This window comes from Papio anubis, chromosome 10, assembly GCF_008728515.1.
Source record: "Papio anubis isolate 15944 chromosome 10, Panubis1.0, whole genome shotgun sequence".
Taxonomy (NCBI): Eukaryota; Metazoa; Chordata; class Mammalia; order Primates; family Cercopithecidae; genus Papio; species Papio anubis.
In genome coordinates this window covers 88,567,480-88,584,506 of record NC_044985.1, presented here as the reverse complement: position 1 = coordinate 88,584,506, position 17,027 = coordinate 88,567,480, and the positions used below count along the sequence as shown (strand labels likewise).

The following is a 17,027-nucleotide window of genomic DNA, read 5'->3' as shown; positions in this document are numbered from 1 at the left end:
AGTACAAGGCATTTCTCTTATCCTGCAGGATCTCAATGCCCAGTCAATATGAAATTTGAGAAGACTAACATCACTTGAAAAGTTAAAATGGGAAAAGAGGCAGTGTATGTATTAGTGTCCTGTTGCTGCCGTAGCAAGTCACCACAAACGTAGTGGCTTAAAACATCACAAATTTATTATCTTACAGTTCTGGAGGTAAGAAATCTGAAACGAGTCTCACTGGGCTAAAATCAAGGTATCAGCAGGACTGTGTTCTCTCTGGAGGCTTTAGGGGAGAATCCATTCCCTTACAATTCCAATGTCTAGAGGCCACCTACATTCTTAACTGATGGCACCTTCTCCATCTTCACAGCTGGCATTGGCTGGGTGAGTCTTTCTCACATCTATCTCTCTAATACTCACTCTCCTGCCTTCTTCTCTCATTTACAAGGATGCTTGTGACTACACTGGGTCCATCCAAATAATCCAGAATAATCTCTCCATTTTAAGATCCTTAATCACATCTGCAAAGACCCTTTGTCATGTAACATTCATATTCACAGGTTGTAGAGATTAGGGAGTAGACATCTTTGGGGAGCCATTATTCTGCCTACTGAAAATAGCACAGTCTATAGTTGGTGCAAAAAAGTAGTTATTGGAATACAAATTAGTTTTTCTTTGTAACTGTATATGGTGGTTAGACTTCAAGTGCAGACTACAGAGTCCAGCTGAAATTCAACTGTATCTGAATCGAATAATCTAGGTCCTGGAAAAAAAGAGGATGCAAAAGAAAGCAACAGAGGTAGAGCTGACAAGACTTTATAATAAACTAGATGCAGGCTATAGGCAAACAGGTTGGAAGTATACTAAATATGTATGGCATATTAATTCTGAGTTAATTTATAATTAATAAATTGTATACTCAACTGTTTTGTTATACTCAACAATTTGATCTATTGCCAACCTTTTCTTAGCAATGGTGGTGACTATGTAAAAGCAGAATTCATGTTAATTTATGACTGATGAATTTTCGTAATAGAAATTATAGATACAAATGCCAAACTGCTCGACACATCAGAGAAGAAAATAAATAAGATTACAGAAATTTAAATTCTAGGTTCCAGAGTCTGATTGTGCCATTTACTACCTGTGTGATCTTGGGCAAGTTACTTACAATTTCTGTGATTATTCTGGAAATTAAAAATAGGGATAGCACTAGCTGTTGTCTTCGAGATTGCTTTAAAATAAAGTAGAATAAATAAGGGCCAAAGACATTCTGGGCCATTGCTAGTAATCAATGATTAGGTTGGTACTATTGGGTGAACTAAATTGGTAGCCTTTAGCAACCAGAGAAGAGACATGAGTGTAAAATTACAATTCTTAGATATTTATCCCAAATAACTTGAATCATCAGACTGATAGACAAACTGAAGAATCTTGAGAATAACTGTCACAACCAGATAATTATGAAGTTTCAGCACAACATTTTATACAAATAGTTATCATAAGATGCAATATTCCAAAGCTTTCCAATAATATTTTGACACATATAGGCTAGAAGTAGCGTAACACAGCGGAGACTTTGTCCCCGTGGAAGCTTTACTGGGAAAGCAAGTTTAAAAAACCAAAGCTCCTATGGAATACTGTGCAGCCATAAAAAAGGATGAGTTCGTGTCCTTTGTAGGGACATGGATGCAGCTGGAAACCATCATTCTCAGCAAACTATCACAAGGACAGAAAACCAAACACCGCATGTTCTCACTCATAGGTGGGAACTGAACAATGAGATTACTTGGACACAGGAAGGGGAACATCACACACCGGGGCCTATTATAGGGAGGGGGGTGGCGGGGAGGGATAGCATTAGGAGATACACCTAATGTAAATGATGACATAATGCGTACAGCACGCCAACATGGCACATGTATACATATGTAACAAACCTGCATATTGTGCACATGCACCCTAGAACTTAAAGTATAATAAAAAAATAAATAAAATAAAATAAAAACCAAAGCTCCCAAAGAGACACCATGTATGCACCAAGCACTATGTTGGCCAAAGGAATAATAGAGGTAAGACCAAAGACAAACCACTTTAGGCACAAGTTTTAAAAGTCATTTCTTAAGAACACTGGCTGAACTTTGTTAGAGCCTTCTCTAATTTTAAGTGGAATATCATTAACCTCTAGTTTCTACCTTTACTGAAGTGTACAGGATGGTGTTACTGTACACTAACTGGCCCAGCCTCCTCTGCTTTCTAAGTTTCTGTTTTTCCTGCCTGATACGTTGCAATCGACCAACAGTTCCTTAATGCCACTTCTCACCTGGAGGGAGTCTTTCCTAGAAGGTGAGATATTTTGGGGTTAGCACAATGATTATGTGCATTTATCCATCCCTCTTTGGATTTGTTTTCTATCCATATTTTAAATGCCTAAGATTATTAGGTAGCCAAATTGCAAACAGGTGAACTGTTATTTTGTTTAAGCTCAATACTGCCTCAAAGGATCCTGGGTGAGGCTGATATGTCATTAAGCATCCACAAAGCATCATTTATAGTTACTTCTTAATCCAAACTGCCAAAAAGTAAGGAAAAATGAAATTTGGCAGGGCCTTCTTTCTAATCTTAAGATTACCAAGGGTTGTCAAAAAATATGAAATTCTGTTTTTCACTTACTTTTTTTTTTTTTTTTTTTTGAGATGGATTCTTGCTCTGTCACCCAGGCTGGCGTGCACTGGTGTGATCTCGGCTCACTGCAACCTCCGCCTCTCGGGTTCAATTGATTCTACTGCTGCAGCCTTCCGAGTAGCTGGGATTACAGGCACATGCCACCATGCCTGTGTAATTTTTTGTATTTTTAGTAGAGAAGGGGTTTCAACGTGTTAGCCAGGATGATCCTGATCTCCTGACCACCCACCTCAGCCTCCCAAAGTGCTGGGATTACAGGCGCGAGTCGCCGTGCCACTTACTTTTTAAAAGGAAGAAATGGCAACACAACTTTTTCTAGCAACATCAAAAGTATAAATTCTCATGAACTCTGCAGAACAATACCAACTAGGCATCATGTAGAAATGTTGAAGTACATTAACTGAATAAAGCTGAACCCAAGCAGTATTAATCCTCGGCTAGGATTTTAACTGATTAGCTCACTTTTTTACCTTATTGAGTAATGGTGGTAGAGTCCCATTAAAACAGAGATTACATATAATAAAGCTATATCTGTGTGTAGTAAGTGGATTATGGTTATAAACTGCATTGCTGAGATAGTTTAAAAGAATGCTCTAAACGTGAGAGCTCTATAGGACAAATTACCTCCCTGGGCACTGTTCATGGACTTATCCTTCCAGCAACGAGGTACTGGATGAAGCTGGGGTAAGACATTTTCTTCTGGCCCTTCCTAAACTTGCCATTTTTTGGCCCTTTATTTTAGTGCTCTGGACATCAGTGAAACCTGAGACAGGAACTGCCTTCTACATTAATAAACAACTAAAATATCTGAATTACTTCAAAGGAAGAAGATGATCTTTAGAGAAGAAGCAGAAAGTCAAATGGGGGAAAAGAAGTAAAAACCCTTCCTTCAGGGTTCTGAAGGTTAATAATGCACTATTTACCCTTTTATTTATCCTGAGACCAACTAAACAGGAAATATATATCAAAATTATATACAGCAAGAGTCAAGTGTAGAGAGTAAAGCTGTCTTTTTCACTCATTAACTCAGTAAGTATTTTTGGGAATCAAGTTTGTGTAAGATATTATACCAGATACTATTAACAAAAACACACAAAAATCTCCCAGTCCATGCCCACTAGGAGCTTAAAATCTATTTAGGGAGATAACTAGGTTTATCTAGATATCTAATTATTTCCCTAAATAGACCATAAAACTTAGTTATCTCCCTAAATAGACTATAAATCGCTAATAACAACATAAAGCAAAACAGGTTTGAATTACAAAATAAATTATGAAATGTAAATGTATAAAATGTCTGCAAAGATTAATGTAAGTTTGAACAGTCTGAAGAGATCTTATGGAAAAAGAAAAATATAAATTTTACCTGAGTTTAATAAATCACTTATTTATATTCCAGTCCAGCCAGGTAAAACACAAAAATGTACACATACACACCCCTGAGATTACATGGAAAAAATATAGAGAAACACGTTTACAAATATAAATTATATTTGTAATATAATTTGTAAAATTATATTTGTAGCCTAGTACAAACAGCACTAAAGATGTACACTAGAAGAAACTTTGAAAGCTAGACCTCTCTGACAGAATTCAGTTTTGGAAAACACATTAGCCATTGATGACAGGACCCCAGCCTGCAGTATTAAGCGTGTCTCAACAGCAATAATCGTGTGTATTGCAATAAAATAGTACACTTTCACACCTTCCTCTGTGTAGTCTCAGAAGAAAAACTTCATTAAAACAAGATATTTGCAACAGGATTATTCCCAAATAAGTGGCAGAACATGCTCAAACTTTTTGGAGTATTCAATTTAGTGCCTTTTACTGTACCAATGAAAATAAGACTATCACTCAAGATAGTTGTTTGCCAGCTACTTCAAGAAAAATCTTCACTATAATTCTTCATATAACTTTCTGCCCCATTGTATTCTCTACTTGGAAACACATTCACACCTCAGGCGTTTAGTTGAATATTTAGCAACAGCCAGGAATAAACTACAGAGCCAGCAACGACAATGATAACTCCAACAGCCTCACGTATGAAACTAATTTATTAAGACATATCAGGAACTCTTGGGAATGAAGTGTCTGCTAATTAGGCCAACACAAACAGATTCCCAAACCTTAACAAAGTTTTTCCAAACATCTGATGAAGAACTTTGATTTATGGGCTGTCCAGGTGAAACCTGAACAGATGGTATCTTTTAATAATAATTGACACGTGAGTTTGTTAAGGATTTCAGTCTCTTGAAAACATGTAGCTCTGTAGAGGAAAACAAAGAGGCACATTTTTAGAGTTATCTACCTTGTCTTTATCTTCAACAACATCTGCCAAGACATCATCTGGATCCAGGATTCCTCCATCTGTATATTCTAAGTGATGAATCTTCACCCAGTAACCAGGACCCTATGGCAGAACAAACAACAAGTTTAATGACCTAATCTATATTAAAAAGTTAAACACATTTTAATGTTAAGAGACATAAGTTGACTTGTTAAAAATATGTTCTAGTAATCAAATTTTTAAACACCGAAAACAAATCCGAGAATCAAGGTGTACATATTTCATCAATTTTCCTGGAAGGTACATTGCAATGTAAAAATAAACTGCTCAAAAAACATATTCAGGGAATTTTTATAACCTACAACTCAGGTAATTCCAAGAATACTCTGGAAAAGAAAGATCTTCTTGAGGGTAATTTCTGAAACTAGGAATACAAGTCCAAACAGATTCCAAAGCTGTACGGGGAAAAAACCCAAAAGGCAGAATCTGTGATGGTAATAGCTATGACTACAAAATATATAAATGGAATGGGTAACCACCAACCTCTTCACCTTTTTAATCTCCATGCTCAGCATGCAACCTCACTCTGAGATATGCAATGATGTACAGAGCAGGAGCTCCAGTCTTGCTTGCCATTTCCTGCAGCATGGCAGCAACTCAAACTGTGTTCAGAGTTGAATGGGGAATTCACTGAGTTGGGGTAGTAATTTAAGAGATGTTCAAATACTGCTTTTTAAATAACTGATTACTTTTAAAAACCGCTTACTCTGATTCTGGAATTTAGAATACAATAATCTAGCTCATTCAGTTACTATGTACTGCCTATTTCCAGGAAAGCTATGAAAGTGAACCATTATAGCAACGGGACAAGAACATGAACCAGTGAATGAAGTGAAGAAAAACATTAGTAAGGTTTTACCAGAATCCCCAAGCTATAATCAATTTGGTCCTGTGAGTCTTAGAAAGCCCCTCAAAGTGGGAAACTTTTGAGCTATAATACACTTGGTATCCAATAAATGAACAGATACCAGTTTGTTAAAAAAGAAAGATGGAAATTCTTCTAGGATAAAGCTCTAAGCCTTTCCGATACGAATCTTTATTAGGGATAAGAACTAATATAACCCATGGAATTCAATTTCAATTTCATAAAAGCTAATAGAAATGGTTGTCATATAGTCTTCTCTTTAGCTGACCCCCAATAAAAGGCAAGGGCATACTATTAAATAATAATTTTTTAAGGCATCTATTTGGAGAGCTACTAAAATGTGACCCAAGTACATAGCTTTCCAGTAATACAACTTGGTAAAGTGATAGGCTTTAAAAATCTAAAGGAATTCTCCTTAGTTAGGCTTTGGACATTTCAAAATTAAGTTTTCCACATAGCATTTTATTCCAAGTAAAATAAAAGGAGTTTTGTTTACTTCTAATACTGAGTTTATAGGTGCAAACACCAATGATTTACTAGGAAACTTTAAATGCCTGACTCTGTGGGACAGATAGCGATCTCAAAGATATGAGCAGTGGGAGTATAATCACGTAAGAAAGGCACAGAACTCTCATTATTCAGTTTCTTTAACCAGAGATCTTTGCCAACCAGAAGTAATTGTGCTGTAAAAGATGAGCTAAGTATAATAGGCCAGATTTCAAAAAGGGAGGATCCTAGCATAGCGAAAACGATGTAATGGCCACTGGACAATACAGCTCTCCCCCAGCAATATTTGGGAATTAAATCTTTTTTGTTATGGCCATGCTGCAAGCAACATATTTCTTCAAATCTACCCAGGACTTCTGACTGAAATATTAAATACTATGTATTCCTTGTAAAAAGTCTGCTTATAAAAAAGAGTTCAATTTAATTAATCTCTATAAACTTCCATTGAGTTGTTTTTTTGATATATTACCGCTCTACAGATGAAATCTGTTGATTTTAACCATGTTTATAAAAAGTAATGTATTCTAAAGAGTTTTCTTTATAATATATTTGTACTTAAAAGCAGGCATCTATTAGCTATCTGCTTTTTTCTCGTGTTCAGTTTGTAAAAGCAGATTGTATCCCTGAAGATGGAGGTAAACAATCATCCTTCACCACTGCAGTAAGTTAAAACACACCTTTCTTCCTGCCTAGAGGTAGAAACACAGAGAGAGGAAAACCAAAGAGTCCTAATTTAAAATAAAGTAACTCAGAAAACACCCAGAGATAGGATTTGATCAGTGGCAAAGGGAATATCAAACAAATGGCAGCAAGATGGGGTTGCTACATCACATCCATTCCTCCCTCATTCACACTCCTGGGATACAAGACATTGTGGAAAATAAGACACAGGAGTTGAAACTAAGACACTGTTCTCTAATTTAATTCAAAAGAGCTCAGAACTAAATGAAGTAAACAGTATCTTGATGCATTTTGGAAAAATATATTTGACCCCAAAATTTTAAGTGAATAAAATGGTGTCAGAATATTGAAAGACTGCAATTTGAACTCCCTCTTCCACATTGATATTGCCACTTTGTACATTCCAAAGAAGAAAAGAGTAGGTTAATGATGGGCACACATCTACACCTAACCCTGAACAAAAACAGACAAGCCACAGGAAATCAGTCTCAGGGTTACTATTTTACACATCTGAGAGGGGGGAAAATGTCAATAAACCACAGTACATACCAACTGGGATTTTGTCCCCATGGTATTTTGTCCACGGTGCTACTGATCACTCAAAAATGTACATACAATATATGCAACCTACAGCCATTGTAAGACCATAAATTTATCCTGACTCTCTTATGCATGTAAAAATTTCAACCATTACACTGCAGTCAACATTTTGCATTTCATTTATTTGGTTTTATTGCCATCAGGAATAAAACTGATCAGACATGAAAAGGTGTTCACATATGTGTTCTGGTTCATACTGTCACTGGGAAAAGTTTACCATGTTTTTTATGATTATGACATTTAACTTGCCTTTATATTGCACAAGTAACTGTGGTACACATAACTTTTAAATCATTTTGAAAATATCTCTAATATATGTGCTCATTTTGTTATGCAATGTCTTACTACTTATACTCCTATGATCATTAAAGTATTGAAAAATAATGTTATAATTATGTTTTCTCCACTTCTGACATTATTGTATCTGTTTTTAAAATAAAACAGTTAATTTAAATGCTACTGAAATTTTAAAACTAAAACTAGTCTATGAGAATGAATTGCTAAAGGAAAGCAAAACAAAAACACATGCATTACAGGAAGAAGACAGAGTATTTTTAATGATCAAATGTAAAAATGGTTCCAAACAGGCATTACTACTAATAGCGCCAAGACCTTCACTGCGGGTAGATAACACGAAATTTTACCTTATGCCTTAGAAAATTTACATTAACCATGTTTGAAGTACAGTAATTTTCCACTTGTAATACCTAAAGGAGTAGACTGGCAACCCACATACTATAAGGCTGTGACTACCAAGAACTAGGATTATGCCAATAATCACAAGAAAGGGAAAACTTGGAGGGGCCCAACCAAGATGCCTGTGGTCCAGGAAAGGAAAAAATAGCCTGCAATGGCAGCAAGGTCCCAAAGTGAGGAGAGCGCTGCAAATGAAAAGCCGATTTTTGGAGAAGGGCTACATTAATTACAGTCCTCAGCCATGCAACTGGTTTCCTGGTGGCTTAAAGTTTTTACTAGAAGAATCTCACCCACTGGAACACAACAGCAATGGTTAAATGGAAGGTAAAAGCAAACCAGAATTTTCTTTATAGAATTTAACTTCATGAATTTGGTGGCACATGTCCACAAAATGAGATTTCACCTACAGGTCAGGTAATATAGGTACTATGTGTTTTATATGATTAACTCATTTATCCTCAAAATGCCTCATAAGACAGTTAATCCATTTTATAGATGAGAAAACCAAGGTAGGTGAATTAATTTTCCAAAGTTCAGACACTGCATAAGCAGGAAAGCCAAGGTGGGATTTTTTAAACACAGAAAGTATTTTATTAAACAACTTAATACAAAGCACAATTATCAAGGAATTAGGCTAGGAATCAGGTCCATTTCTATTCCTACATAAGCATATGGACCCAGGCAAGCTGCCATTATTCTGGGCCTTGGGTGCATCATCATTAGTGAGCCTGGAGACTCGATGGCCTTTTGTATGATGTACCTCATAGAGGTCAAAACATAGAGACATGGCGGGTGACAATGGAAGGCCCTAAATTCTTTGCTTAAGTGGATCTGTCCCATGCTTCACAAATGAGAATTAAGTAGGGAAACTTTCAAAACATAATCTTCATAATCATAGATTTAAGTGTTTTGGAAACAGTGGAAAAAGATCATACTGCCAAGAATACAGAGGGAGTTTGAGGCACTGGAAATTAGATAGAGAATTATAAAAATGTACATGCACATAACACTTAATTACTTTTATAATAATCTTCTGGGGGCATTCTCCCCTCTACCCAAGACCAAAAGAGAATCAGATGCCCCACAATGCTCCCAGGAAGGAGAAGATGACAGAGCATGTCTGCAGACTGTTTGGGGCAGACAGAGAACAGCAGCCTCTGAGTAGCCAGCCACAGAGTAGTGCAGGGAAAAACAAGTTTTGGAAAATGATGCCCAAACAAAGCCTAGCAGAGCAGCACTGACACCTAAAAGGAAAGCATCAAGCCAGAAAAGGCAGTCATGAATATAGAGGTTATTATGAACCAGCCCTAACAGGCTTCAGAACACGCCTTCACCTTCCTAAAATAGATCAACCAAGTATAAACTTCAGGAGAACAGCCTAGAAGAACATGAGCTGAGGCTATTTGAATTAACTACAGTATGTTTCCAAAGAATTCAGCAGAACTAGAATGGGACCCAGAGTTTTTATGCTGGGTTGAAAGTAACACCTGGCAAGTTCAATAGAATTACAAACCTTTAATTACATATAAAATGAGGGAGAATTAGTCCATACATATATTCACTTCCAGATCTAAAAATTTACGATCCCATCAAAAGAAAGTTGGTATGGCCATACTAATCCAAGTATCAGATGAAGGAGACATCAAGGAAACAAGCATTAACAAAAAATAAAGTGGGATATTCAATCATGATAAAAAGATCAATCTACCAGAAAGATAACAATGTTAAATCTGTATGTACCCAATAATATAACTGTAATACATATACTGTCAAAATGAACAGATCTTTTAAAAATATTTTAAAAACACAAATTGGGAGACTTAATAGGAAACAAACAAAAAAAATGAGCAAGATATAAATCATCTGACTGACACAAGTAACAAATGTAGCCTAACTTATTTGTATTATATTTACACGCACAAACACACATATATGCACACACACAGTATAACCAAAAAGATTAGAAAATACTTTATAAGTGTACATGGAACGTGTACCAAATTTCAAAGGTCTGAAATCATTTAAAATATGTTCTCTTATCACAGTAGAATCAACCACAGAAAGATATCTAGAAAAATGCCCAGCTGTTTGGAAATTAGGAAATACAGTTCTGAAAAATCCATAGATGAAAAATAAAGGCAACGAGAAGATAATTTTAATAATTAAAACAGCAAAAATGTGTGGAATGCAGGTAAATCAGTGCCAAATGTGTCAGTTATGGTCTTTAATGCACATATTAACAAGAAAAAAGTTGATCAAACAGTTAGAAAAAAAATAGCTAATGAAATCCAAAGACATGGCGAAGAAAAAATAAAGAGCAAAGAACAATGAAATAAAAAAAACAACAACAAGTAAAAATCAAAGTTGGTTCTATGAAAAGCCTGACAAAACTAGTAAGTACATGGCAGAATCAATCAAGAAAAATAAAACAAATTTCCAAAATTAGGAAGGAACAAAGGCAAGCAAAATCATTATAGATCCTATAGATACTGAAGAGAATATTCTAAAAACCTTGGACCTATAAATTTAACAATTTTTATAAAATGAATGAATTCTTTGAAAAATACAACTTATCAAAATGGATGGTAAAAATAGAAAATATGAATACAAAAACAACAAGAATGAAACTGAATTTGTTTCAAAACCTTCCAAAGGTTCCTTCAAAAGGAAAATTCTCAGCTCAGATGATATCACAGGTAAAAATCTTCCTAATATTTGAGGAACAAATGATGCCAATCGTTTATACAAATACTTCTAGAGACTAGAAAAAGAGAAAAATTCTCTCAGCTCTTTTTTAAAAAGATAGCACACATTTGATACCAACATCCTTACAAGGATATTACAAGAAATAATAGACCAGTCTCTCTCTCTCTCATGAATATGTAGGTGAAAATCTTAAACATTTGTAAATCAAATTCAGTGATGTCTATAAGGAGTAATACATGATAACCAAGTGGAAATTATTACAGTAATGCAGGAGTTGTTTAAAAGTCAAAAATCAACCAAAGTTATTCACAAATTAATATAGAAAAAAGGATAAAGATCAAATGATCATCACAATGGATGCAGAAAAAGCATTTGAGAATATGCACCACCAAATCACAGTATAGAAGTATCTTAGTAAATAAGGCAAACCACTAACTAAAGAAAACCAGTTAAAGATAAAAAAATTAAAACATTTACAATAGCATAAAATCAAATACTTATGAATAAGTCTAACAAAAATATGAAAAACATTTATTCTTTAAAATTATAAAATATTAGGAAAAAATAAAGAAGACTATCATAGATTGAAAAACTCACTATTGTGAAGATATTGATCTTGTCCAAGTTGATTGGGGTTAGGGTAAGGATTGTGAGAATACAAAGCAACTACAATTCCAGTACACTAAGGGTAAAAGTGTAAATGTATACAATCACTTTGGATGAACATCACGCGTAACTCAGCAATTCCACTTCTAGATATATATCTAACAGAAATCTAGGTATATATCAAATCCTGCTATGAATATTCTGTGTGTCTTTTGGTTAGGTAGATATATACCTAACCAAAAGACACACAGAATATTCATAGCAGGATTATTTTTAATACTTAAAAATCTAGAAATAGCTCAAATATTCATAACCAGTAGAATGTATAAACTACAGTATGTCCATGCAATGGAATACCATACAGCAAGAATGAACAAACTACAAGTTTATGCAACAACATGAGTAAATCTCGCAACACGAAATTGCATTAAAAGAGCCAAATACAAAACAAGCACCTCTTGTATGATTATATGCATAACAAGCTCAAAAGAGGCATAACTGATTCACAATGTAGAAGTCAGGAGACTGGTTATTCCTTGTGAGGGGGAAGGGCAGCGAGTAGAAAGAGGCATGAAGCGGCTTTCAGGGCAATGTTCTATTTCTTGACCTGTATGCCAGTGATACAGAGAGGAGGCAGGGAAATACTGGATAGAAGAGGGCAGCTCCCAGGCAAAGACCCCACCCTCGAGTCTGGAATTTGCAGCCCTAAATGAGCACAGTTATCCCTGTTTTCCTGCTCAAATGTTACTTTTTGACCCACCCAGCCTCCGTATCTTGTGCTGATATAAACCTCAGGGCTCAGCTGGCAGAGAGACAAGAGGCTGAAGCGACTGGGCATCAGAGACTAAGGACAGACGTGGCTTAACGTCAGACCACATGACTTCGGAGACGACCCGGCTGGAGTCAGCCAGGCTTCAGGGAAAGATCACTTTCTTCCCGCACCATCCCTGTTCTAGCGCCTCTTGCCCTGACAGCCACTTCCATCAGTCAATAAAACCTCTGCATTCACCATCCTTCAAGTCCGTGTGACCTGATTCTTCCTTGATACCAGACAAGAACCCGGGTACCAAGAAGGCAGGCTATATGTCACCCTGACTCTCCCCTGAGCTGGGTAAGGCTTAGCTCTCTGTGAATGGCAACAGCTAAAAGGGCATTGTTTGTAACACACACACACCCTGGGGCTCCAGAAGTTGCGGGCAACCACTGATCGCTACCACGGGCCGGTACTGAGTTCGGTCCTGCCAGCATCTAAAGGCACTTGCCCCAGCTCCTGAACCTGCTCACCTGCGTGCTCCTCCTCCCACAAGGAGTCTGAGCTGGGCTGCAAAGGAGCCGCCCCTCATGGCAAGTCCTGCGAGGGAGTCAGGGAACTCTCCTGTCTCAGTAGCTACACTTATTTGTGTACTTTTCTGTACATGTGATATACTTCCAAGGTATTTACATAAAAATGAAAATAGTATCTTTGCTTCCAAAAATGTGACTTTCTCAAACTGAAATACCTAATTGTTCGTTTTGCACACGCCATCTCTACAGCTAAACAAATGAAGACCACCAAAAGCTGTTCAGAGTAAGAGTCTAGTTTCCTTAGAAGGGTAAGAACAAATCTTAAAACAAAGGAATGTAGAAGTCCCAGAAGATGGGAAGGCCAGGTCATCCTACCAATAGAACAACATGTAGCTAACAGACTACCAGTTATTCAACACTTCTAAGAAGCCCAGGAGATGCTTAGTTGACCACAGGCTTTAACGAGTCAACAGTGATGAGTCTGCTAAAAATATTGTTATTACCATCTTAGGCTATGATAATACAAGGACTGTGTGAGAACAGAACAAGGAATCATTTCACTCTGGGCCAAAGTGGTCCCACTACATTTAGAGTATTTTGTCAAATTTGAAGAGACCATCATTAACTAACTGGAGATGACCCATGTGACAGTAACCACAAAGGTTAAGAAGATGGAAATACATCTTATGATGAGTGAGCTGAACTAATTTAGGCCTGTCTAAATTGGAGGACAAAAAGGAAAACACTTTGCTATTTCAAAGACAGAACTACAGTTTACAGGGCACTGAGCTCTTGAAAGTTATCAGGTAAGGTAAAAATCACTTATTATTAAAATTACTCCTAAAAAATCCCCTAGGGAGACACCACAATGGAAGTGAACATACGTCCTCTGAATAAGGCCAATGCTACCTGTTTTTAATCTAGGCTTGGAGTGTTCATTGTCTTTTCAGTTGAGCACCAAAGGAAGTATCTGGATTACACTGGAGACCATATTTTTGAAAAAGTTTTATCTTAAACACTTAGACCTCCATAAATAAGTACATGAGAACTGAGGCAACAGAGGTAACAGCGAGAGTTACATGACCACAGGAGATTTCCAATCAAACTAAAAGACTTCCACATAAAAGAAAGATTTGGCTTCTTCTGTGCTGTTCCAGAAATGATACATAGACACTACATAGACAACAGAGAGGTAGAAACTCAGCATAAGAAAGATCCTTCAAAAAGAACAATCTTGGCCAGGTGCGGTGGCTCACGCCTGTAATCCCAGCACTTTGGGAGGCCGAGGTGGGTGGATCACGACATCAGGAGTTTGAGACCAGCCTGACCAACATGGTGAAACCCTGTCTCTACTAAAAATACAAAAATTAGCTGGGTGCGGTGGCATGCGCCTGTAATCCCAGCTACTTAGGAGGCTGAGACAGGAGAATTGCTTAAATCCAGGAGGTGGAGGCTGCAGTGAGCCGAGATTGCGCCACGGCACTCTAGTCTGGGTGACACAGCAAGACTGTGTCTCAAAACAACAACAACAACAACAACAACAACAATCACAGAGTAGAATGGGATGTATGGTGAAAACACGAGCTCTCTACATCTGTCAAGAGTGAAGCAAAGGCGAGACAGCCATATCTCAAGGATGCTACAGGATAAGACGTGAGACTTCTGTGATCCTGAAGATCCCTTCCAACTCTCAGACCTACAGTACCTAGAACCTCAGAGATCCTTAGGGCTTTGAACTCTTGAAAGAGAAAATCTCTGCTGTACAGTAGGAATATAGATTCGGCAATTCTGCAGGATTCCCCTGTTACTGTGCATCACCAAGCAGAAAGTCTATTAAGCAAAACATCATGTTTTGAATTCCCCAATCTACCAGTTATTCCAGTATCTTGCCATGTAGCCTGAAAATTCATTAATTTATGAACAAATTTAAGAAAGACGTCTTTCATCTCCAAGATAAAAGAAATACTCCAGTGGGGCGGGGGGAAGCCTGAGAATTTTATAATGATTAGAACATTAGTTTTGAATAGGCTGTTTTCTCACTCTAAAATAGTTCTCCTCCCACCTTCCCCTCATTACCACCCCCCCGCCTCACCAAAAAAAAATACTTGGAATTTTCAAGCATTGACTAGTAAATTCATAAGTTCAAAGACTGGAAGGAATTCATTGGCTCAGAGAGCACCGAGAATAGGCCTCTTATTTTAAAGAGAAGGAACCAATAGAAACCAATATGTATAAACCAGTATGGCTTAACAAAGGGTAAGCCATAGAAAAGGTATTAATAGTTGTTTTCTTCTGATGTATAATTTTAAACAAAATAATTGCAATATAAAAGCACCAACAATTCCAGGGAATTTTTTTCTATATTATCTCATACTGTAAGTTTTAATAATATTACTTATTCCCTTTTTCAAGTAGAAAAATATTTAAGTATTGAGACATATATTTCACTTCCTAGTTCATATATCAGCTAAATATTTAAAGGAATGTTAATTACCCCATGTCACTTCTAATTCAGCTTTGTGAAGTAACCATAATCTCTGCAGTTTTCTTTATATAAAGGGCTTTAGAGGTTCATTTTTCATTTTAGGATTAATCTAAATTTATTTGAAGAAAAAAGGTCCAGATCTAGATAGAGTTTTTTTTTAATAAAGAACAAATTTTAATTATTTCCAAATGTACTGTCTACATCATCTCAAGACACTGACTTTAAAAGAATATAGAAATTTCATTTTCCTACAGCTCTAGGAGTAAGTTAAACACTCACTCTTAAATGCATGCAAGTACAGGCCTTATGTAACTCTTCAGGTTTATATATAGTATAATCACAAAACTGAAGTTGTATCAGGAAAATTAAATGGTAAAAGTCTGAAATTTTTAAAAAATTAAATACATTTAATGCATAATTGATGCAAATATATTTAAATAGGTTAAATGAACTTAATCCATTTAAAAACAATTCTCGGTATGAAAGACGTAAAACACTAAACCATTACTAATTTAATAATATTGAAAAATAATATCTCAAAGTAATTTTAAAGAAAACAGCTGATTTTTTAAAAATCCTGTTTTCCATTATTTGTTTCCAATGAAATGTTATAGTCCAAAGCCCTGGATGCCAAGGTTTTAGAAACTTGTGTGGTCCAGAGGAATTCAAAGCCTACAGTTAAAAAGTGGAAGCAGCCATGTCTCCAAAGAGAAGAGCAAGTTATTAATTTTTAGACTAATTCTTCCATTATAAAGTCCTAAAAAGCATTCTGCTACAAAATGAATTTTAATAAGAATAAATTTGAGAATGCAAATTTGTACAACTCACAGTTTACTTAATATCTCCAATTCAAACTCTCTTGGTGCTATAATGTTGGCATCTTTGTATGCTAACTCCAAAGAATACTTTCAACAGATACTGTCTATCAGTTGTGTGTATCTTTGTGTATATGAATGACTGAGGAAGGTTTAAAGCATTTTACAGGTAACAATAATGGCCCTTAGCTCTTTACTTGAACACAGTTTTATGGCTCGATCACAGAAGAGATTAAGACACAGAGAGGAGAATTTTAATTTATTGCAGAAGAGGTACTGGTGGCCGTGTTTATAAAATAAGTTAACTTTAATAAACTAACTCTAAGATAAACATAAAGACCTCATCAACTTTACTGCAACCACCCACCTTCCCCAACCCCCACCCCCTATCCACACTGTTTATGAAACTTCTTTTCAGTGTGGCAGTAATAGGAATAGTAAGGGATTATTTGCCTCTGATCTTCCAAAGGATTGGGGCTAATACTGCCTGCTGCTGTCAGCTGTGTTTCTCTAACAACTTCATTCCTCCAGAATGCTGCAGATGGATCACAAGTATAGCTAAAAAGAACACAGAGAATGCAGAGAAGAAAGTAGGAAGAGATAAGCTCAAGTATCCCCTACTCACAGAGAAATTTCTCGACCTAACGCACGCTGATTCCCTGGCAGTATCATAAATTATCAATATCATATGTTATCCTTATTTTATTCAATTATTTGTTAATTTTATGGCTTAGTCTGCCCCAACTACAACATAAGCGCCATGATTCA

At 36.3% G+C, this 17,027-nt stretch overlaps 1 protein-coding gene across 14 annotated transcripts in view; it reads right to left on the bottom strand.

Moving 5' to 3' along the window:
• PARD3B (par-3 family cell polarity regulator beta) overlaps positions 1–17,027 on the bottom strand; it is a 1,095,492-nt gene that overhangs the window by 947,664 nt on the left and 130,801 nt on the right. For all 14 annotated transcript variants that reach the window (XR_002516428.2, XR_002516429.2, XR_002516430.2 and 11 more), the window contains exon 2: positions 4,976–5,077. Coding sequence is in view for 11 of the 14 variants with exons in the window: in XM_021924389.2 (XP_021780081.1) it covers positions 4,976–5,077 (102 nt within the window). In the remaining 3 variants the exon portion in view is untranslated. The remainder of the gene's footprint in view (positions 1–4,975; positions 5,078–17,027) is intronic.